The 25,132-nt window shown below is 42.1% G+C and overlaps 1 protein-coding gene and 1 long non-coding RNA gene across 2 annotated transcripts in view; one reads left to right on the forward strand and one right to left on the reverse strand.

The window, feature by feature from the left end:
- The window catches only part of Etfa (electron-transfer-flavoprotein, alpha polypeptide), a 59,066-nt gene extending 45,095 nt beyond the window's left edge, over positions 1-13,971 (reverse strand). Inside the window, exons 1-2 of the mRNA XM_005393471.2 lie at positions 13,835-13,971; positions 639-785 (exon numbers count right to left, since the gene is read on the reverse strand). Of these exons, the coding sequence (XP_005393528.1) occupies positions 639-785; positions 13,835-13,873 (186 nt within the window). The 5' untranslated portion in view covers positions 13,874-13,971. The remainder of the gene's footprint in view (positions 1-638; positions 786-13,834) is intronic.
- LOC102016767 lies at positions 13,893-18,343 on the forward strand. The gene is made up of 2 exons (XR_262517.2): positions 13,893-13,979; positions 14,855-18,343. It is a non-coding gene; the product is annotated as an uncharacterized LOC102016767 (long non-coding RNA).
- Positions 18,344-25,132: the final 6,789 nt, after the last annotated feature.

Raw genomic sequence — 25,132 nt, forward strand, 5'->3', positions numbered from 1 at the left:
TGTCTGTGAGGTATGAGTCCCTAACTACACACTCAGAATCTCATTCTATATAGGATGACAGCAACAGGTGACTCCAGTGGTATAAGCGTAATGGAAGTGACAACTACAAGGCCACTCAGCCCTGCAGACCATTTGACAACACCTCCCCATGGGTTGGTTTCCAAACCTGTAACTGTCTTAACAGGCACATCTTTTAGTACCAGCTATAACCTGAAAAGAACAGTACTCACATTTGAAATCTTCTACCAATTTAAAAATTAACACCTATGATAGTTTGTCCAGATTTACCACTTTCAGGAATTAGAAGCAATTAGCAAGTATATTCATCAATACAAAAAGGGATTGGCTATTAACCTCTACAGGGAATCAAACATTATCATTCTCCTTGGTACCTGATGGCACATGGTGGTGCCAGGGAAACTAAATCAAGTGTTGTACCTCATTTCAGAAGACAAAATGCTCAGTGAGCAAGCCTTTCAGCTCCTTCTTTGTGCACAGTAATGGCTGTGACACTGGCCATTTAATGAGGACTAGAGCCCAGTTTGGGTTACAGTCCTCAGAATAATTCTCTGCTGCCATCTTTCCCTGTCTCTTGATGAAGATTCTATTTGCTATGGTTGACCTAAAAAATTTCTCACCTTGTCACATTTGGTTCCAGCTACTAAACAGGACACCTCACCTCCAAGGCGTCTGGCTGCAGTGATAGTGTTCAAAGTAATGGGTGCCAGGGAGTCATTAGCATGCTCAGCTATTACAAGGGTACTCTGAAATCGGAGCAATGAGGCCTGAAAAGGAAAAGAATATTATCATAGGTTTTTAAAATCTAACTGTTAAGGACACATGCTTTAAAAAGAAAACCACTCTGTTATACTCAGTTCTACAAATGTATTTATAAAATACTTGCTCAGTAGCAAAAATCAGGCTATTTGCATCTATCACTGTAATAGTAATATTCTTATCTAATAAAAACTGAAATACAGACTAGTTTTCTATGGTTAAATTTTTTTTAACTGGGTATGGTGGCACATGTCTATTATCCCAGTACTTTGGGAGAATAAGGCAAGAAGATGGCAAATTTGACCCCCGCCTGAACAACTCAGCACTCCCTGTCTCAAAATAAAAAACTAAATTAAATTTTAAAAAAGATGAGGATGTATCATAGTACAAAGACTCTGGGGGCTGGGGATTTAGCTCAGCGGCACAGCGCCTGCCTGGTAAGCACAAGGTCGTGAGTTCGATTCCCGGGACCAGAAGAAAAACAAACAAACAAACAAAAAAAAAAAAAAAACACAAAGACTCTGGGCTCAAATCTCCAGTACTGGAAAAAGAAATACTTCAAAATCATTTTCCCACTAAGTTATATCCAATAAGTAACTGCTACATACTTAAATTTTAAATCCTCATAACATATTAGCTATCAAACTAGAAACTGGTCAAATCCTATCAATTACATTCAGTTATGTACTGGACTCCTACTGAGTATAGTATGTCCAAAAATAATGGGCTCAAAATCAGTCACTAAAGTTGCTTCTTATTGTGTCAGGCAAAAAGCATTCGATATCAAAATAAATGAAAACGGCAATCTGTCTTAAAACTATGACACTAGGCAACAATTGTAATGAGGTTTCAACTGTCCAAATATACTTCTGAATAAAGAAAAAAGCTAATATAATATCTTGGAACCAACCCTATCTAATATTAAAAGACTACCAATAGTTCATGGTCATCTGGAATAATTTCAAACACTAGGAACTCGGAGATGAACAGGAATAGTCCTTGTGCTAAAAAATTTCACAGGCAGTATCTTGTTCATATACAAATCACTATAAGAATGAACAGTTTCTCAAATAAGGAACTGAATGCTGGATGTTGAAGGCTGTAGTCCAAGAAGGACAGTCAAGCAGAGTAAAGGAAGTAAGTTCAGGCATCTGCATCAGGTGAAAGATGAGGGCTGGCTCCACAAGCAAGAGGAAAGAGGAAAATCTTCTAACTATCCTTGTGGAAAAGGGAAATGACAAAAGAGGCACTGAGGATCAAATGGCATGGTTATGTGACTTAAGTTAGCAAAAATCTTTAGCTCTAGAGTTGGAGTGAAAGAAGTACAGTATGAAATTTATCCAGAGCTAGAAACTTACAAGGAGGGTATAAATGAAGGGAAGCCAAATACAGGACAGTAATGCTGCTTCTATAATTAATATGCAGTTTTTACAAATGTTTTCACCTACTACATCATAAATATCACTTGCTATATTTTCATATTCTTTATCCTTTTTATTAGTGTAGTGTTATGGTTTGGATCTAAAATGTCCCCCGAAAGTTCATGCGTTGAAAGCTTGCTCCCAAGCTGGCAGATCTATTCGGAGGTGATGGCAACCCTGAAGGCAGGGACTACTTGAAGCAGGTCCCTGGGGGTATACCTCTGAAGGGGTACTTTGTCCTGGGCCCCCTGCTCTCTTGCTTTCTGCTTCCTGACCACCACGAGGTGAACAACCTCCTCTGCTATACCCTTCTGCCATGATGTTCTGCCTAAAAGCAATGAAGCCAACCCAACCAAAGACTGGAACCCCTGCAACCATGAAATAAAAAAATTTTCCTCAAGTTGATATTCTCAGATATTTTGTCATAGCAAAGGAAAGCTAACACACATTGTATATGGACTGTTTTAACCAGTCTTTGAGGAATTTGATTTACTCACAATTTTTATTACTATAAACAATGCAGAGACGACAATCCTCATTAGATCTTTGCACTCAATCTCAACAGATGAGACTTCCTTCTGCTGTAGAATAACCTATTCTTCTAACCAGAACCTGGCCAGACTTTACTCTGGCTGCTTTGCCTCCTCCCTAAGCCAGATTCTGTCCATCTGTCAATAAGGCAGGGATCTTCCTTCTCCTACACTACCTGGCCCTGCACTTGGTCCCCACCTTCTCCCCAGGCCTCTAAACTCCCTCCATCTCCAATGAGCACAGCCCACAGCTAGGGAACCTCAGGGGTAGCCTTCCAGAGGTAGGAAGGCTTCCAGGGACACATCTCTGAGGTGGGAGAAGAGAAGAGACACGATAGCAGGATATACCAGAAGACACAATCATTGCACAGTGGTGTCACTGGATGATATTTCTTGCCTTGTTCCTCCCTTTTTCATTTACTCAAAAGGAGCAAGGAAACAGGAGAGAACTTTACTTGTGGTTGCCAAATGAAGTACTTATTTATATAACAATTCCTTTTTTTTTTTTTACAAGTAAAAAATTTCCAGTAAGAAAGGAGCTCGTTTAAGTTAAACTAGAAATCTTTATGCACATCTTAAGATTCCTTTCTCATGACAAATTCCTAGAAGTGCCAGATGACAAGGTAGGCACAATTTCAACCCTTTTGATGATGACTGACACAAGCTGGTCTTCAAAAAAGTTGTAGTAATTCACAATTCCTGAGATGGAATGAAAGTTCTTGGAAAGTAAATGTCATACCTTTCTTTTTCATACCCTTATAATCTAATGTTACTTTTCAAATGTATATCTATAGGATTAATTATATGGCACTTTGTTAATCAGAAGAGCACAATATCTTATAAAGGACTCTGTAATTAAGACTCACTGATGCGATTTATGATTTAAATGATATTTCACACAAATTACTAGTAACAAACTATTAGCTATACATCAGACACCATATTTTTTATTATGTTTCACTCATCATTTACCATAAAAATTATCATATTTCCATCACCATTTGAAGAACAAATCCAAGATTTGGTGGCAGAAAGCCCATATTTGCTGAAAATTATAGTTCTATCATAAAACAAATTGAGTAGTTCTCCTAAGAAACTGTCAAGCTTTTTAGAACTTCCAGGGAGAGATTATACAAAATTTTTAAAAGATTGCTCAAAATGACATTTATAAGAGTAAAAAACAACAACAGAATCAACTCAGTTCACCTGTCTGATCAGTGTTTACTAAACCCTACAAATATCATAAAGGCATGGCATATTACTTTACTGGTTGTTTTGTATTTTTAAAAATACTAAGTTTCCTTCTATTTTGGTGTTCTACCTTCCATTTCTTGGACTGTACAGAGACAGGAGGTACAGACACTATGGCTACATGGCATAATTCCACAGTAATGGTTATGTGAGCCTGTTGAGCATTCAGATGCTATTCCTCAATCAAACTGAGGGAAAGGAACCAGACCAGAAGCTTTCAAACTACCTTCATGAAAGGGTTCCAGGAATGCACCTAGGAACCACCACACAGCACAAGCTGGGGACCAGGCAAAGAGTGCTGCTAGAATGCACTCTTAAGCTTTGCTTTAACCTAATTAACTAACTCACATTTATAAAACACTGCACATAAGACTAAGTAGTCTTATGGATCATATCTTATTTAAAACTCACAAAAACTTTTATGATGTACGTACTATCATCCTGACTTGGCAAATGAGAAAACTAGAGCTTAAAGTTTACCTAGCTAGGAAGTAGAGCCAGGTATTTACCTAGCTAGGAAATCAGCCAGGCACTGACTCTAGAGTTGGGGTTCCAAATTAGTAACTCACATCAATGTATCATCAATTGTTGGTGTTTTATATGTGAGTCAATTCCTTCCTTTATTTGGTAAATACACTCTTGTATTTTAAAAAACAAGCAAACAAGAAAGCACTGGTCAAAAAAAGAGAAAAATTTTATTTCACAGGCCTCTTTTCCAGCTCTAAAAGTTCTATAACTTTAAAATCCTATTTTAAGTAGAAGAGTGCTAGAGAATATGACTAATAGTCAAAAAGTACAAGTTCATCACTGAGAAGGCTTTAAAACAAGAAGATTTTATTATCATATAACCTATTGCCTCTCTGTACTTTAGGACTCTCTTTAACAAGAGTGATGGGAGAAAAAAGTAGCCAGATTCTTAGACTTTAAAGAAAGTAATTAATGCAGGCCAGAGTCACCCATAAATTCTTGGTCCCCAGCCTTACCTGAGCCCTCCTGTTGGCACTGTCACCCTCCCCAGCAACTATTTCAAATGCATCTCCTGATGTTTCCCAAGCTGACAACACAGCCCGCTGTCTCTTATCAGAGGGAGCCTCACCTCTAACAAGAGAAACCGGAGCCACTAGCAGGAACCTGCTTTCCCTCCTAACACTCAACAGAAATACTTAGCTCTCGGCTATCACAATGGAACTGCCATGGGACCTTCCTTCCTCCAGGGTCTGATTCCTCCATCTGGCTTCTCGAGTCCATTTTCTCAAATCTACTCAGAGACTGCTTTCTTCAACGCCATTCACTAATAATGTCCCTAACATCTCTCCTTCCCCTGGTTCCTACCCATCACATTTAAACATGTTTAATGCTCTCCCAATTTTAAAGAACCCCATGTTAAAAAGCTACTAGTCCACATTCTACTTCGGGTACCACCATCTCCACTTCTTTATCTTTCATTCGTGCTTCTACTAGTTTTTGCCCTCACCAAAATTATGAACACTTTTCAGGCTTTACCTTACTTGTTCTCAGCAATGACTACTCTCTTCTGTCTTCCATGGCTTAATTTGTCACCTGTGCGGGAAGGAATTATATGTGTGTGTGTGTGTGTGTGTGTGTGTGTGTGTGTGTCCAGCTATTATCTCGCTAAATGCTATACCTATAATTAGTTATATCTGCTTATCTAAGAGTTTGACCTGCCTGTCTTATCAAATGCTTCCCAATTCAACAAGTCAAAATCTTAACTCATCTTTCACCTGTTCCTCCAGCTCCTTCCAAAACTACTCTTCCAGACGCTAAACCATGATCAAAGAGTCATCTCTGGGTTTTTTCTTAACTCTCACTCTCACCTCCAGTCAACCTCTGAAGTCATAACAGTTCTTCCCTCTAATAGAGCATCTTCCCAATCCATTCATTGCCTCCATCACGCCAAATGCAAGGGCAGGTCACTGTCCCTCTCCTAAATTACTCCATCAATGTCTCAATCCAGCCTATTCTACCTGCAATTTTGCTCCCTTCCAATTTGTTTCTCTTTTCATGGTATAAATCTAATATGTTATCTCCCTGCTTAACACATCTTAATTGCTTCCTGCCTCTTTGGGATATGGCAAACTAGTCTCCTTAGGCTGATTTACCAGGCAGTCATTCTGCGGCCTGATCCACCTCCCCATCCATATATCACTCACTCATTTATACCTTATTTTCAAATACCTCAACTTGCCCGGCTCTCTCTGACCTCCTGTATGTACCCATCTCACACACTGTTCTCTCTGCCTAGAGGACCTCTTATCCTGTTACCTAATTAGTTTTTAATTAATAATTCTTAAGGAGTATTCTTCCAAAAAGCCTTAAACAGTTGCACTGGTAAAGAGTACAGGCTCTAGCACTACCCTGCCTGCATCTAAATCTCACCTCTACCATTACATCTCTGTGGCTCCATTGTTTGAATGTAAATAGGGACAATGATGACAATGCTAATGTCACAGAGTTGTGAGGATTAAGTAAGTGTTGTATGTGAAGTTCTTGTAACATATTAAATGCTAAGTTTAGCTACATGTAAAAGCCCTGGGGTCTCCTCAGACTAGTTAACTTTGCCAGCACCAACACTGCACCTGTAACACCTTCAGTACAGCACTTACCACACACACTTAATGATACATGTTTGATTGACTTGTCTTCCCTACTTACTGCTGAGAATGGGGCCATGTCTGATTTTTCTAACACTAACCCTAACCTCTTCTTGAGTATCCTGCACAAAGCAGCTTCCCAATAAATCAACAGAGCACTCTTGGTGAAAAAAAATCTCAAGAAAATAAGAAGACAAGCCATGAACTGGGAGGAAATATCTGCAAAAGACAAGTTCCATAAAGAACTGTTATCTAAATAAATATACAATGAACTCTTAAATTTCAGTAGTAAGAAATGACCAATATGGTTTAAAAATGGACAAAGTAAGGCTAGAGATATAGCAGAGTGGTAAAGCACTAATCTGGCATGTGCAGGGCCCTAGGCTCAATCTCTACCACCATAAAAAAAAAAAAAAAGCCAAAGAAGCTGAACAGATACCTCACCAAAGAAGTAACCATACAAAAGGAGGTTGAGCATCACATTACTATGAATTGCAGATTAAAACAATGAGACACCCCCATATACCTATTAGAATAGCAAAAATCCCAAACACAATACCCAATGCTGTGGGAGTGTATGGAACAAGAGGAATGCTCATTCATTGCTGGTGGGAACGCAAAATGGTACAGCCACTTTGGAAGACAGACTGGCAGTTGCTTATAAAACTAAGTGTACCCCTGCCATCTAATCTAGCAGTTACACTTCTTGGGTTTTACCCTACAAGCTGAACATGTATACCCTCAAAAAAATCTGTGCACAGATGTGCAGAGATGCTTACTTATACTTACAGAAACCAAGATGTCCTTCAATAGGGGAAAAGTAAACTATGATACTTTCATACAGTGGAATATTTTTAACATAATAATAAATGAGCTATCAAGCCAAGAAAAGATATAGAAAGCTGGGCATGGTGGCAAACGCCTATAATCCCAGCACTCTGGAGGGTAAGGCAGGAGGATTCTGCAAGTTCGAGGCCAGCCTGGGGTACAAAGTGAGCTCAAGGCCAGCCTGAACTGCATAGTGTGACCCTGTCTCAAAAAAAAGAGAAAAGATATAGCAGAACTTCAAATGAGCATTACTTAGTGAAAGAAAGAAGTCTGAAAAAGACTTCATGCTGTGTGATTTCAGCTATGACATTCTGGAAAAAGCAAAGCTATGCAAACAGCAAAATGATCAATGAGTGCCAGAGAAATGCACAGGCAGAGGATGGAGGATGTTTGGGCAGGGGAACTATTCTAGATGGTGCCACAATGGTAAGCAAATGACATCAAACGCTTGTCCAAAGCCACAGAATGGGCAACATGAACAATGAACCCTACTATAAACCACACTCTTGCGGGATAATAATGTCCATGCCGGTTCATTAGCACCAGCAAGCGATTCTGGTGCTGTGTACTGACAGAGGGTGGGAGTGGGGATGAGGCAGCAAGCTGTCTGTGAACACTCTGCTCTTTGCCGCACGTGAACCTAAAAATATTCTGAGAAATAAAGACTACTTTTACAAAACATTCTGGTGGGGGAAAAAAACAACATTCTGTTACTTTAAAAACACCTTTATATAATTTTATTCTACAAACTGAGTTATAAAAAGCAATTTTAAGTCAGTGATTCTACAATATTTCACATACAAACCACACAGAATAAATAGAATATTTCCTTAATTTTTCTAGTAACTAACAGCTAGTACCATTCTAATACAAAGGTAAGAAATTAAGCAAATGCTTATAAACCTGTCGCCACCTTACATCTGAGTATTCCTTATATGGGGTGGGTGTGTGCCGAAGTTTCTGCGGGGGCGGTGCTCTTGAGACCCACTGTGAAGGCTCAAGGAGCAGGACCAGGCAATGGGACACGCTGCACTGTAGCACTGTGGACAGAGACTGCTGGGAGATGAAGCAGATGCTGCTGCTCTGCATTTCTTACTGCAGGGCTATTTTTTCCTAATTTCCAAGGTTCCTTCAATGTGTTCCCCATTACTTCAGACAGAATCCATGTGGATTTTTACGTGTTGTCATCATTTTTAATTCTGAATAACAAACTACTAATGCTTTCATTTCTGTTTTTAATTCAACCCTGGAAATATCATATTTAGAGTGTAAACTCTGTATCTAATAAGAACCTACAAGATACAAACAGAATACAAACGATGATAAGGTGATTTAAGACAAAAGTCAGAAAAGAAAATAATACTGTTAACCTGAAGAATACTCTTCACCCTTACTGTTACTGTAATCACAGGTTAAAGAACCTTATAAGTACAAAATACTTTGACAAAATACCCTTCAGACTCTCCAGCCCTGGAGCAAGATTAACGCTCTCCCTATTCACCCTTCCTACCACACTGATCACCTCAAATTGTGTGTTCAACGTCTGTCTTCTCCAGTCTATTTGCACCACATGTCAGGTCAGGAATGAGATCTGTCTTCTTTCTGCTGCAAACTCAATACCCACTTTGTGCCTGGCACTCAGCTGGCCTTTGCTGAATGCCTAATTACTAAATAAAAAGTTTTCTCAAAGTAATAAAAAACTGAAAAGCACCTGTGCCTCTATCATTGCTAACTTCATCATCTAAGCACATATAAGGATAGGTGCCTAAGCTGTACATAAATTTGTTAAATCACCAAAATAAACACCCATTATCCTTTTGGAGAATGTATCTAGACTACTGACTAGACTTGGTTCCAAACAGTAAAATGTGAACACTTTTCTTTTGCACACTAGCCACATACCTTTTATAAAGTTGAGACAGCACACTTCTTGAGGGGAGTGTTTAAAGAGGTTATCATGCAGCACTGCACAGTATTACTTGCCTGTAATCCCAGTACTCTGAAAGGCTGAGGCAGGAGGATCTCAAGATCAAGCCCAGCCTGGGCAACTCAGAGAAACTCTGTCCCAAAATTTTAAAAAAAAAATAGTAAAATTAAAAGGGGCCGGGCATGTACCTCAGAGTGAACTCGTGGGTTCAATGACCAATACCACCAAAAAAAAAAAAAAAGTTATCCTTTCTGCATCCTTTCAGCACCAAACTTTAAAAAGAATAGAAACCAATTACACTGCCTCACCTTCCTTTCTCTCCTTTACTCACATCAGAGCAAACGGGCTTTCACTTCCACCACCACCACCATTTCTGAATCCATTTCTTCAGAGTAACCAACCATCTTGTACGGTGTAAGTCCAACAAACCCACTTGCTCCACTTATTCAACCTCAACTAGTCTTGACACAGCTTTTGCTGTTCAATTTCTCAGGGTTCCTCCTGGGACTGTAATGGCCCGCTCATGCAGGGAACGACCACAGACTACCAAAGAAAAACAGCTGGGCTCTGATGTCCTGCTTTATACCCCTGAAAAGCTACTCATAACCTGCAATAGCAGGGATAATTTAAACCCAGGCATCTTTGGAAACTCACAGGATGCAAGGAGAGGGAACTGGAGATGGCAAGGTTTTCTTATTTCTTAACTCCCCAAAATAAAACAGCAAGAATAATTTATACAACTTTCATGAGTCCTACTCGAAAGGATAAATAAGGTTACCCATCTCTATTTTAACATACGTTTTATAATAATAAATGTATTTCTGTACTTAATTTGTATTTAAATGTTTCTGTACTTAAACTACTTTAACCTCTTCAGTAATGAAATATAGCAGCTTTTCATCATGACCAGAAATGTCATACGACATTGATTATAATATTAAAAACACAGTCAATTTATTTCATTTTAACAGACAAGATTCTCAGGACAAATTGGCAGGAAGAACAATTTTACTGAATTCACTGTACAATAAATTTTCTTTTAGAACCACACCAAAACTAGCTTCCTTTTCGCACAAGAAATTAAAATTTGCATGTGATTTAGAGTTCAATCTCATTTATCAGTGCTGCGCAGTGGACTCTGAAAAATGACTTGTTCCTTCATATCAATTTCGCAGCTTCTCAAACGTGATAGACAGTCCTATCTGCCAAGGGACACAGTATCAACAACCCTGAAAGCTGCTGCTTTCTCTCAACATAAAATGCTTTTGGCATCTTATCAGTCAACAAATCATTTTTTAAAAACACATTAATAAAATAATTCCAATTGAACTAGTACTCCGCCTGGATGCTAACTAACTGTGAACACCTACCCTCCTGTATTACTCTTAATGTGCTCTGTGGCTCTGTAGTGTAGACAGAAGAAGAAGAAGAAGAAAAAAAAACAATTTGTTAACAGACAACGTTGAGGACCACTTTCAAAGATGAAGGACAATGCTCAGTAGCACAAATCAGTCCAAACTGGAAACTGAATTTAGTTACAGTACTAACATTCTAACAGCCTATGGTTAATTTTTTTTTAAATTATGGTTTTAAAAAGCTACGAAATTTACCATCTTAATCATTTTTAAGTGTAAAGTTTAGTAGTGTTAACTATAGTCACATTTTTTTAAAAATGTGAGACAGGGTCTCACTATGTAGTTCAGCCTGGTCCTGAATCCACTACCTGGCCCAGGTTGGCCTTGAACTCCCTGAGATCCTCCAGCCTCAACCTACTGAGCGCTGGGATTACAGGTGGGCACCACCATGTCCAGCATATATTCACAATGTTGTGGTAACAGTTGAAGGTAACCTTTCTTGTAAAGTGAGTTCCTAACTTTATTAGTAAAAGACTGTATTTGATTTTTTAAAATGTATCTTCTTCCTAAATAAAACCAGCTAGCTACAGAAAAAATTGTTTAAATTTCAAAAGTAGGGGTTTGAGATAAGCCATTTTGATTTTATATCATAAATATATCCATAAACAATGGCCAGTAAGTTTCCACTTCTCAAATATGAGACAACCTGAGCATTAAAGTAAATAAAGGTAGTACGAGATGATAACCTGTTAAATATGGATACCTGAGTCCATAAATACGTAAATAAACAAGAAGGGGATGTTCTTCCATATAGTACAGTGGTGGCGAACCTATGGCACACATGTTGTTTTTCTTACAAGACAAAAGATATTAATGTGTAAGTTGCTTTTTCTAAGCAAAAACTTCACTATTCAGGTTTAACTGCAGAGTTGGCACTCTGTGATAAATAAGTGGGTTTGGGGTTGCAGTTTGGGCACTCATCTCTAAAAGGCTTGCCAGCATGATATATTAGAATACAATACTAAAAAATGTAGAAGAAATGATAGAATTAGTAAATCACCATTTTGCATCATAGTAATCATTTCTCAGGCAAGAATGACCAACAGATGCTAAGACTACCCAGTGAAAGCATACAACAAGTTACAGTCTCAAAGTATTTTCCCACCTAGTAGTTAAAAATTACAAAGGGAGGAGTAATCACTTCAGAGTGAAGAAACCTGGCAAACAACTCATAAACTAAATAACTTAACCTATCAGACACCTCCTAACATGGTACACTGAGAATAGCAAGATCACTTCTGTGATACCCCGGTCAAGAATACAGGGCCTGAGTCTAATTACGAGGGAAACTAAAACTAATTGGGTAACTGTGCAAAACAGGGCTGTACTCTTCAAAAACGTCAAAGTTATCAAAGCCAAAGGAAGGCTGAGGAACTTTAAATAAAGACTTAAGAGACATTAAAACTACATGCCAGGTATCTAGACCATCTTAGACCAGAACAGGAAAAATTGCTATAAACAATATTAACAAGACAACTAGCAAAATCTGTAAGTCTCTAAATAGAAAACTGTATTGTATCATTGTTAAACTTTCTGATTTTGCCAACTACACTGTAGTGAGGAAGTGAACCTCCTTGTTCTCTTAAACTCTACATCATCTAAGAGTAAAGGGCATGTCTGCACCATACTCTCAAATAGTTCAGAAAGATAATACAGTAGTCTGTATTATGTAGGAAGAGAAAGCAAATATGCCTAACTTTTATGCGTTGGTGAAATTCAGGAAAGGGTTTTGAGAATTCTTTGTACTGTGTTGAAGCTTTTCTGAGTTTGAAACTCTAAATTTAAGAAGCTAAATATGTATTATGTATATCTAGGTCCATCTTAGAAGTATTCCCACTATTTCTTACCTGCTTGAAATGAAAACTTGTAAAATATCCTAATGACTTTAGAGAACCTCCTCTACTAAGCTTGACTCCAAACTTTAAAAGTAAGTCAAGGTCAAGGTCCTGAACAAGACACAATAGAGGTTTGGAAACTGTCGATACTGGACAACCATGTGGATAGTAAGAGTTACTTAAAGTAACCATTCCCTTTTGTGTTAATTTTACGAAAATACTGAGTTTTAAATTTCCCCTACCACAATTACACCAGACATGTAAACTTCCCGTGAAGGTAAGTGCCTTGCAACTTCTGCAGAGGCAAGTATTCTCCTGCAAGTCTGGCTCTGGTTCCTGGAATTTTCCCAAAGCAACAGAACTCTAACTTGCTTATGTCTACTTTCTCAGAGGAAAAAACAAAATCTCGTGGAGGAAAGACAGGACTCTGACCCGAAGAATGTGGCCTTGAACTTTTAAGAGACGCACAGTCAGGATTTTTTACGGAACAAGGAATAAGCACAAGAGAAAGGGAAAAAAAAGGATGTCTACGAACATCCACAAAGACCAGTGAACTGCAAACTGCACTCCCCCCGAAAAAGGGACGAATTGCAAAATAACAAAAAATGTTAAGCTAAGGTTGGCAGTCCTGTTTCTCACCTTACCGAAATGTAAAGTAGAAAAATGTAGAGAAGCTTCAATGTAAATAGTTGAACTGCAACTGGTCAGTTTACCAGAATTTGCTGTTTACCCCCAGCAGCTGCGTCTCGCGAGTCCTCCCAAGGGGGAGAGAATTGTACCGCACTTGCATCTGGCACTCCCCAAAGCATCAAGACACTTGCCACTGTCAACAGTGCCCTGGCTATTTAACCAACAACCTGATGCTCCAGAAGCAGGTTGGCTGGCACAGCCAGTGTGGGTCACGCGCCACCCTCACCCTGGACGTGCGCTTCCGGCCGGGGATGGTCTCTCCAGGATCCCGCGGACCGGGCTCTGACCCTGCAGGGGCCTCCCGACCCCTTGTCACCCAGCGCGGGGACCCAGGTGCCCGCAGGTCCCCAGAAGGAGCCCTGGGTGGGCGGGGTCAGCAGAGGAGGAGGAGCCGCGGCCCCTGACCCGCGCAGGCGCCCGGAAGAAGTCCCGGGCAGGCCACAAAGTCTTGGGCCCGCGTCCCACGCTGGGCCGCTGACCTTCGCGAGACCCTCATGCGGACTGCAAATGAGGTCGGGACGACCCCATTCGGCCTCCGTCGGACTCACCGCTCGCCGGAGCCGCCCCGGAACTGCTGCCCGGAACATGGTCTCTGCTGCCACCAGAACAGTGGTCCCTCCACCTCAACCTTCCGACCTCGGCGGCGCTGCCACACGGGTAGTCGGCTCTCGCGAGACGCGCGAACGACAGCGGGTGAGGGGCTGAGGCGCGAGCTAGCCGTTCCCACCTGTCCATTGGGCGGCCGCGCAGCCAATAAGAACAGCAGAAAGCTAAGGGCGGGGCTTGGAAGTGGGGCAAAGGTGAGACGTTTCTGGGGCGTGCGGAGCACCCTAGCGGCGCCTAGCTGCTGGTAATCCAGCTGGTCGGCTCCGGGTGTCCGAGGGGCGCGAGATCTGGCGTCCTGGCCAGCTCGGCTGAGCCTCTGTCCCCACAAAGGCCGCCCCTGCGCTCCATTCTTTTTAGTTACAGTAGAAGCGCTGGCCGGTACGGTGCTACACTTCTCCAGGGGAGAATTCAGTCAACGGATGGGGAAAGTCTGGGTTCTGAACGCCGCCCCGCCCCGCCCCGTTCTGTCCACCCTCCAAGATCTCCGAGATGTCTTCAGCCCCAGCCCCCTGAACTCAAACTGGGACCCATGGAGGAGGGAGGAGAGTGAAGGGTACTTAAGTAAAAACCAGAAAGAGTATTTTATTAGAAACCAGGTAAAAATTTGAGATATGTAGTAACGTCCTTGCCTGCCTCCCCACCCATGACAAAGCAAAACACAACAGAGGAGAGGCTTCCCCACGCCTGCCCCACTAGCACAGCTGGCAACTCCCAGGCCCCTGCGACCGAGCCCACGGACCCTGAGGACCGCGGCGCATCCCACCTGCAGCGCGGTGCAGAAAAAGTGACAGTAGTTTCCTTATTTGGCTCATATTTGTGGCTGCTCAGTGGGGAGTTGGGGACGTATTTGTCCAAAGAGGAAAGAAAGGCAGAGAGCAGGAGGATGAAGGAAGGAGGGGTTGCTACAGTCTGCTCTTGAAGGCTGGCTCTAATCTTGGGAAAACCCCTTTTCCTCCCAACAGGTCAATTTCAGGAGTAGCCGCTCCAGGATTCTGGTAGAAACAGAAGAGGAAGGTGATGGGACAGACTAAGTCAGTGCCATGGTTCTCTTGGAGTCAACACTGGTGCACATCGTCTCCTTGTCATCCATTCTACATTCCCCTCCGTCTGCCCACGCCTCCACTGCAGTTAGGGCTTACTTGACATCTTGTACCTGAAAATTCTGGGCCTTAACACCAGGCCCTTACCAAGCCAGGGTTACTGCACTTTGCTTGCCTGTCTGCTGTCCCAACGGAGCAACAAGTGCTAAAAGACACCCAGAAGAGTTCTCCGGGCCAAGATGGTGACTCCTTCTTGTCTTTGGGCCTCTGTTATAAAGCACCCAAAGTGTCCAGGTGGCAGCTGTGGCCGACATCTCAATAGGATTCTTGCTGAGTCCTCTGGTGGAAGATTCACCTCTTTAGAGACAACAACCTTTAATCCTGCAGGGCCGAGTCACAGCACCATGTAAAGGTTTTTCATTGAAGATATACGTGGCATCCCAGAAGGTGAACCCCATCTTAAAGTGCTGCGTCCTTGCTACAGGCTCCATTGGGCCCTCGGCAGACCATTCCAGCCTACTAGCGCAGCTGGCTCTGGGTGACACAGTGCATGACTCACTCAGGCAGTCCTGTGATCATGGACTCATTTCTGTACCTCCATTGCAGAAAGTAAATTGGGACCATGATCGGATGCAGTGTTGCTTGAGATCCAGTACTGGTAAATCAGATACTGGATAAACGTTGAACAGTGGCGCTGACTGCAGTCTAGCAGGAAGGAAAGGTAAACAGTACCCAGAATGTAGTTAGCCCTGTCAGAGTTAGTCATAGCTAGCTACATGAATTGTAGCTCTGGCAGGGTGGAGGGGTTCATTGTGGTCAACTTGCCACCCCAAGACAGGGGCTCATTAAGCACAACAGAAGCCAGATCAGCCTTGTAGTGGGAGCCCATGCCGCTAGGCTTTTCTGCCTCTGTCTCTGCCGCCACGGTCACTTGATGTACTCTGGCTGATGACAGAGTCCAGCTGAGGTGGAATGGTGAGGACATTTTTGTCTTCTTAATTATTGCTGCTTCCATGGTATGTGTTAACATATGATATACAAAAATCTTCATACTTTGCCTCCATCCATATATCTAATTGCATGCCTCTGTCCCGGATCTCCTGTCCCCAGTCTTTTTTCTTCCAGGCCACTTGTGAGCCAAGTAGGCCACGCATCACTACACCCATCATCATTACCTAATTTGTAAACTTCTCTGCCCACACAAAGCAGATGGCCAAGCACACCTCCTAAAGCTCTGCCCACAAGATTTCCATTCACCACTGTCATCAAAGCTACTGTCAGGTGAGGCTACAGTGCAACTGCTGTCCATTCTCAGCTTGAATTCACAGAACCTCTGTAAACCGCATATGAGATTTTCCTTCCCCTGGCCTGCAGTTTGTAAGGGATCCTGCCTGCAGCCATCATTGTGATCTAGGGGAGGGGGGCTGGCATAGCAGTGGATACAGGGTCCAGGCTGCCAGACTATGCACCGTGCTATGCCCTTAGACTGTAACTGTGCTCAGTCCCAGATGTATCTTTTCACCCTAGGATGCACTGTTGCTGCCTGTCTGATGTTGTGATTTGTTGGGTTTGACAAAACCTACTTTTGGATGGGTAATACTTGATGTGTAGTCACTTGTCCTATGATCTGGCCCAGTAGGACATCAAGAGTGTTTTTGGAAAGGTCCATAAAGCTCTGGTTCATATTGTATGGCCCTGCTTTCATGGTGGAGAGGGTTGTGTTGGGATTCTCCCAGTGGAGTTTGATGTAAGTTTTATGTAGCATCTAATACTGGTGGCACTGAGAAAGTACAAATAGCCAGATGTCAGGATTGGCCATTCTACAGCGTGGGACTGTTGCAACCCTTTTTTGCTCTGAGCTCCACTTACAGCTGACAGCCCTTTGTGTCACCTAGTATACAGGCTGAGCCAGTATTTTTAGGTGTGGGATATGTTGTGTCCAGAACCCAAAGAGGCTTCTCAGGTTTTATGATTCCTTCTTCATGGTGGGCGGTGCAAGATGCAATCATTTGTCCTTTTCTCTGGATATAATGTCCTGGCACACCCCTAACTCTGGACCTGAAAACATCTTTCTCATGTGGCAGGTTCTTCTGTGCATCTCCCACCCTCTAAAGCACATGTGTCAGGTGAAGGCCTCTAAGGTACCAGCCTTTCTGTGTCCATCTGCTGAATCAGTGTGATGTCACTGATGTAACAGATCAATGCCACATTCTTCAGTGTGTCCAGATGGCCCACATCTCTGCAAGCTGTGTTATGACAGATGCTGACAGTTACCATAGCCCCAGGGCAAAACTATAAATATATACTGTTGCTTGTTCTGTGTGGATGCATGCTGTTTCAAACGTACTTTTCTCCCAGGGATAGAAAAGAACTCATTCACCAAGGAGCTGTCTACATAAAAGGTACTTGAGGCTGTGTTCTAGTAAAGATCCCAGCATGGAGAGCTGGCTGCCATAGGGCTGTCTGTGTGAGTTTGTGTCTTCTACTGTCTGCTGCCCTCCTCCAGGCTCCATCTGGTTTCTACAGGGAAAATATTGGTGAATTTAAAAGGAAAATGATACTTACAGGAAAAATCCTTGAAGTTTGCCCCATTGCATATTGTCAGGGAGGTTTTCTAACTTTTATACATGGTTCTGAGTTACCTGTCAATCATTCCTAGTGTTTTATAGTGTTCCTAAAGCATCCTAGGAGACTTTAACAGTTGTCACCCCATGCCCTTGTTTTTGCAGTTATTATTTCACCCATGTTCCTTGATTGTCAAATACATTCCCTTCCAGAAGCAAACCATCTCAATCCACTGCAAGTGAGACTTTTAACAGCTGGACCATCTATCACCGTGTGCTAAGGGATACCTGTGTTGTAGCTCGGAGCAGTGATGAGGGCCTCAGTGCTAGTGTGGCAAAGCATAACACTACTTCCAAGTTCCGTCACATCACCTGCTTTCTTAGGCCACTCCTACACTCCTCCTTCTCTTGGAAGCAGGCACTGAGACTATTTGGAGTACACAGACATTATTAGGGTGTGCACTTAGTATCTATGCCTGTGTGAGAGAACCAGCAGGAGCAGAATTGGGCAGAGGGTGAAGCAACACCAACATGCAGGGTGAACAATAATAGAACAGGAACTCTTCTTGTATGGAATTGGATAGCAAAGCATTGCGTAAGCATGCTGAAAGAAGCATGATATATGTCTACATTAACAGATAAGCAGTCACCACAATATTCTGAAAACATAGAACCATATCAAGCAATTAGAAATTTTAAATGAAATGTATTAGCTAATGTGAGACATTTAAAACAGAATATCTTATTACATCCGGACTTCTTCACAGATGTAAAGAATGAAAATGAATCTCCAATAGATGTAGCTTCCAAGTGGCTTGTTAGTCAAATAAAGAGAACCATTAACTAATGGCGAGTTAAATTGCATTTGATTGTAGCAGCTGATTAGATATGTCCTGAGACAATTACCTTGTTCAGCACCATGTAGGTGAGAAGTGTGGAGAACAAGGGGAGAAACATTAGTAAAAATTAGAAGCCAAGGGAAATTATTTCAAGTGGTTTTCCTTAGCATTTCATGAATTCACAGATTTTCCAATGCTGTTCAGTTAGTATTATTTATTCAAGGATCTTTTGGGGGGGTTTTTTGGTTTTTTTCCAGTACCAGGAATCGAACTCATGCTCTTGTACTTGCCAGGCAGGCGCTGTGTCACTGAGCTAAATCCCCAGCTTATTCAAGGATCTTAATGCCATATATTTGAAGTGACTGTAGAACTGGCCTTGGGAATAGTCCAAACAGAACAATGGAATGTCTAAAGACTGAGACAACACTAAGTATGATCTGAAGTGAAATCTTCTAAGATGTAGTACAATTGATGTTGGAATAATATGTATAGAACAGGAAAAGTTGTCATCAGGAAAATTTGAAAGCTTATAAAAATATAAGGTGTGTAAAACCTTTCATTCCATTCATCATATTATCCATCAGAAGGTACCTGTTGAAAATATTTTTAATCTACTGTGTGTTATTGTGTTATGGAATCAATGGTGAACTTCATTCATCCTCCTGGACTAGTGTCAGCTCTCTGATATTTTTTTTTATACTAGGAATTGAACTCAGCACCTTGTGCTTGCCAGGCAGGCTCTGTGCTACTGAGTTGTATCCTCAGCCCCAAGCTCTCTGAGGTTTTGTCAAAAAATAGGAGCTGAATATTCTGATTCACCCTACCACATACCAGCTTGATGGGTTAGCTGTAGACCTAGGCTTAATTGTACTCAGATGATCATAAAAGCTCACTTTATCGTAGCCAAACTTTGAAATAATCCAAACATCCATTTACATGGTAAATGAATTAACAAACTACAGTCTATTGTATTCCATTAGCACATGTTACTGATACATGCAACAATGTAGATGGACCTCAGAAACACTGTCCTGGAAGCCAGGCATCAAAGACATACAACTCCATTTATATGACAAACTGTAGGTAGAAGGAAGGAAGGGGTTGATGGCAAATGGATAGGAGGGAACTTTCTAGGGAGATAAGTGTTCTGCATCATGAAGGTGGTACATGTAACCACTGTATTCGTTTACCAAATTGCACATTTACAACTGGTAAACTTTACTATATGTAAGTTCACCTCAATAAAGCTGACTAAAACACATAGTCAGAGAAACACACACATCAGGTCATTAGCTTGAAGCCTCTACTTTTACAATTTACATCCTGAATGTGGACAGAAGCATAAATGGAAACATTTCATTTTAAAATCTGACCCAGATCTATTGGCAAATCCTGCTAGTTCTAACTTCCTGCTTCCACCCACAGGCGATAGGTTAATCCTTTTAAAGCATAAATCACTTCCACCATCTCTGTTTAAGACAGTCTCATTGGGCTGGGGGTAAAATCCAAAGCTCTTTCCATGGCTTCAACTGCCAACTTGGCCTGGACCTCCAACTTATCTCCTCTCACTGGTCCTCAAATGCTTAGGTCTTCTACTGTCTGGTGCCCTTGCACTTTCTACACTTCCTGTTTGGACTGCTCTTCCTTCTGGTCTCGTACATGGTTTGCTTCCACTTTCGGCTCAGTCTTGGCTTAGATGCTACCTCCTAGGACAGTCTTTCCCTGACTGCCACATCTAGCCCCTTCCCTCTTCTTCCCATTTCCGTACTATGCTTTATCCTTCAGAGAAAGGCCTTTGTTCTGCTCACTGTTGTAGACTGACACCTAGAATAATGCCTGGCATATAAGAGTACTCAGTGCACACTTTCTGAATGGGCAATGAATGATGAATGGAGGAGCTGCAGAGCATTTGCCCATGGAACCTCTCAGACTGCCTGGTCTTCAGCCACCTCTTCTTCCTGCTTCTCTCTCTGGCTTTTACTATTTTTGTTTGATTGATTGTTTTTAGCAATAGCTTTGGTGAGCTACAACTCACACACCATACCTTTTACCCAGTTAATGTATACAAACCAATGATTTTGGTCATTTACAGTACTGTACAACCATCATCACAATCGATTTGAGTGTTTGCATCACCTCCAGCCAAGTACTGATGAGGATGTAGAAAAATTGATGCCCTCATACACTGCCATTGAGAGTTTTCATAATGCCTTGATAAACAGTCTGGTTGTCCCTCAAAACATTAAACAAGGCAGGCATGGTGGCACATGCCTGTAATCCCAGCATTTGGGAGGCTGAGGCAGGAGGATCACTGCAAGTTCGAGGCCAGCCTAGGCTACAAATTGAGCTCAAGGCCAGCCTGGATTGTATAGCGAGACCCTGTCTCAAAAAGACAAAACAAAAACAAAAACATTAAACATGTACTCTATGATCCAGAAATCCCACTGCTAGGCCTTTGCCCAAAAGAAATGAAATTATCTATGGTCCTGCGAGAATGTGTGTGTGAATGTTCATAGCAGTGTTGTTCCTAACAGCTGAAAAAGTGAAATAACCCAAACCCATCAGCTAAGAAACAATATGGCATGTCCACATATTCAGTAATAAGGGCTGACATACGGATACACAGTATGGCATGGATGAGCCCTGAAAACATCACCTTAGGTGAAAGAAACCAGGTGTGGAAGATCAGCGTACTTACTGCACCATGTGAGCCATTCATTTGAAATGTCCAGAATAGATAGATCCAGAGACAGAAAGTACACCGGTGTTGCTTAGGATTGGGAAGGAAGAATGGGGAGGGCTGCTAATGGTTATGTACTTTGACAGTGGCTATAGCTGCACGATTGTGAGAACATGCAAAAAACTAACCTCGAATTTTGCACTTCAAACAGATAAATTCAGAGTATGTGAATTTAATCTCAATGAAACCCATATACAGTACACCCTTACCCCATGAAAATGAGGAAGGTTAAGTCCTCTCATTTATTTTCTCTTTGAAAAAGTGACATAGTCACAAAACCCAGTCATGTCACTGAGGAGTTACCAAGAGCTGTCACGTGGCTCACAGTCCAACCTTCACACACCCGGGCTGACAGCCTCCGGGAACTCGAGCCGCTGCTCTGCCTGGTTTAACCTGCTGGTTCCTCCATCCTCTCCTCTCTGCCTGTATGGCCCACAGTCACTGCTTCCCACAGCTGCTCCACAATGTCTCCATAGGAGGGAGGCTCAGGGTTTGTACTGATGCTGGGTTCGCACTACTTTTTACTGAATGTTTGCAAGGTAGTAGAGATTGGGCCCCGGAGCCCTGCTTCTAAGGAGTCCATCCCCCATTTCAGTGTGGGCTGCAGAGAAACCAGGTTTCTATAGGTTTTCCTAGAACTGCTTCATGTTTTCCAAGCTCATCTGTGTTCTCAATGAGCAATTATTTTGCAAGACATTCTGCCTTTCTAAATATTGCCACAATGAAAACAGACCTACCTTGCTAGCAACGTCTGCCAAGAGGACTTTTTTTTTTTTAATACTAAAAGCACGCACACATGGTTTTAACCTTTAGATTCTCCTTTCAACTTATCTGTTCCTCCTGTGTGTTGTCATTTCTCTATTTGAAAACTATGACCGTGAAGCCTTGAACATTTATGGGTTATGAAAACAGCTTCCCTTGGTATATTTTTAATAATCACTACTCTTATTATTACCAGATGTTGAAATCCCAAATGATAACAGAGCAACAGGCTTAAGGGTAGGCTTATTTGAGCAAGAGAAATGCAATGATTTTTGTTCTCTGTGAGATAGCAGGTGCCACACTGGGTCTGTATCCAGTTTCTCTGTGTTTAGCTGAGCCATTTCTCACAAGCATCTTAATTACAGGGATCCTCTGACTCTTTGGTAAATACCTTCCTCACAGGGATTGGATGAGGCTTGTGTGGGATTATGTTGTATTGGTTTCCTAGTGCTGTGTAACAAATGACTCCCAAAGGTAGCAGTTTAGAACATTTATTATCTTACCCTGTTTTTTTGAGTCAAGAGTCATAGAGTAGCTTGGTGGGGTAGTGCTAGTTAGAGGCTTTTTCTGGTGTAAAAGTTGAGCATCTACACCAATTCGTTAGCTTGAATTCAAAATAGTGGCCAGGACTGTGGAGAGAGAGAGAGAGAGAGAGAGAGAGACAGAGACTGCAGTATTTTATAACATAAACTTAGTAATGATTGCCATCATGATTGCTAAATTCTCTAGTCACATTAATCAGTATAGGTGATGACTACATAGGTAAAAATAACAGGATGAAGGAATCATTGTTGGGGGCCACCTTGAAAGCTGTCTGCTGCCTATATAGAAAGCACCCAGTAGAACACCTGGATACTATTAATTGAACAACCTTTTTTTTTGAGACAGCTTTTCGCTATGTAGTTCAGCCTGGCCTTGTACTCATCATGTAGCCCAGACTGGCCTCAAATGTACAGTGATCCTCTTGCCTCAGGCTTCCAGGTGCTGGGATTACAGGTGTGCACCACCATGCCTGGCATTGAACAGCCATTTATTGAGCAGTGATTGTGTGTAGGCCTCTTTTAGGCCCAGGAATATAGGCATGGTACTTGCCCTCAAAGGCTTACATTCAGCTGGGTAGGGTGGTACACTCTTGGAGGCTGAAACAGGAGGATCACAAGCTTGAGCCCAGCTTGGGCAATTTGGCAATTAAGTGAGACCCTGTCTCAAAATATAAAAATGAAAAGGGCAGGGGATGTAGTATGAAAACCTTGGATTCAATCCCCAGAGTCACAAAGAAACAAATCTTACATTTAAAAAGGCAATAGTAGGTTTCTAGAAATAGAAATTTACTCCCTAGAAGAAAGATAAAAAGCTGATAAGAGGAGCTCTTGGTAATTAAAGGCACAGCCATTATCCACCTGCTTGGGAAAATAGGGACTCCCCACCACCACGTGATAATTACAGGTTGGAGGACTCCACAAGTTTGACTTTGTGGAGCATTTACACCAAGAATCTCAGCTGAAGTGCTGAGAGCCATTGTTATTGAGAAAAAGATGCACTGAGTAGGTTTGGTGGTGTCCACTGTTGTGCAGGGTGGTTTTGCTGACTTTCCAGCTACATCTTGAGGCACAGTAGCACATATGTCTCCAAGTTCCTGAGCTCCTTATCTCTAGTGACAGCAGCTAAGGGGAGACCTGTGTCCCTCAAGGTCATTTTCCTGAGTTTAATGTAATGCGCATATAAATGTGGGTGAGTGAAGGAAAAAAGCCACCTTGAGCTTAAAACCTTTACGGTGTGCTTTGACTTCTCCCAGCTTGTCTCAATTAGGAGCCTTTACTTTCCTGATACTTCACTTGTGCTAAAATATTCATATTTTTTGCTCTCAGAGGAGAGATGTATGATTCATGGGATTAATAGCAAAGGATTTGAGTACATTATCAAATCAAAGGCCTGCATCTTGCTAGCCTTTGTAGTGCTGAATTAAGTTTGAGATTCACACATGAATGTCAAAGTCTTATTTCATCGTTCCAATACATACACAGGTGGAAATTCACCCCGGAACTCTCTCTCTGCTCCTGAGGAGCCCTGAGGTCCTCAAGAGAGCCAGTCAGGTTCCAGTAGCTGTTGGCTTTCTGTCTGCTGCCTTTGGCAGGGCCTCCAGGCCCCGAAGTCTTTGTGGCCCAGCAGTTGTATCCTCAGCCTGCATTCTCTACCAGCTGTGCAGGATGCAGGAGCAGGAGTGGAGGGCAAAACCAGCTCTGGCCTCGAGGAATTGGTGAAAGAGACACATCGCAGAGGTGTCTCCTCCCTGACCCAGGGCTGGAACCATCGCTGTCTTGTTCCTGGCTATGTCTTCTGTGCTTAGACGAGAGATTTTGAGGAATCTCCATTAGCTCACGCATGGCCTGGACATCTCCACACTCTGCTGCCATGAAAGTGTGATGACTTAGTCTCGGGGCCAAGGGCAGTGGCCAGGCCTGCCACTGTGCCCATTGTGTGGTCTCTGCACCCCTGTTCCCTGCCTGTCTCCCCACCTCACCGCCAGACTCCATCCACTGGCTCCTTGCCTGTCCACAGCCAAAGTTTTCATTATTTTGTTGTCCAAGAGAGAACTGAGAGTGTAATGAGTTTCTCATACCGGCTCAGTGGGAAAGCCTTGTATTTCTGAAGTTGGGCTCCTCCTTCCTAGGGGTAATGAGTTGCTTCTTGTATGAAATTATGCCTGTGCTGTTTTACTGTCATGCCTGGTGTCACAGTCATATGCGGCAACCCTGCTGTTTTATTCTTGGTTCCTGAATTCTAACAATCTGAGAATCACTATCAAAAAACACTATCAAAAAAAAAGAAAAAAACCAGTTCTGTCATCCCTCACTCTTGAGGCCGTTCTCAGTCATTTGAGGCTCACTTTTCAAGTTATATATAGGATAAATGGTAAATTTAAAAAAAAAAAACTACAAGAAAGAAAATAAAAATCCCCCATAATCCCACCTCTTGGGTAAATTTAACAGTCTGTGAAATGGGCTTCTATTCCATTTTCTTACCATTTGGACAAAACTAGAGATTTATTTAATAAAATGTTATGCTTGTTGTCTGATAGCTGGATAGTACCCCATTGCATAGTCCTCTTCTTCCTCACTGTTACTAAACACTGACTGGTGCTTCTGTTTGCACAGAGAAACCATTTAATCCTCACAACACCTCAAAGGCCTGGGTGCTGTTGTCTTTGTAGTGAAGCTCAGGTGGTCACGAGCAGCCAAGTAGCCGGGTAGAGAGCTGGACTCCCACTGGAGTGTCCAACACTGGAGCCCAGCCT

The sequence above is a fragment of the Chinchilla lanigera genome, unplaced genomic scaffold, assembly GCF_000276665.1.
Source record: "Chinchilla lanigera isolate Chin_1 unplaced genomic scaffold, ChiLan1.0 scaffold00049, whole genome shotgun sequence".
Classification (NCBI taxonomy): domain Eukaryota; kingdom Metazoa; phylum Chordata; class Mammalia; order Rodentia; family Chinchillidae; genus Chinchilla; species Chinchilla lanigera.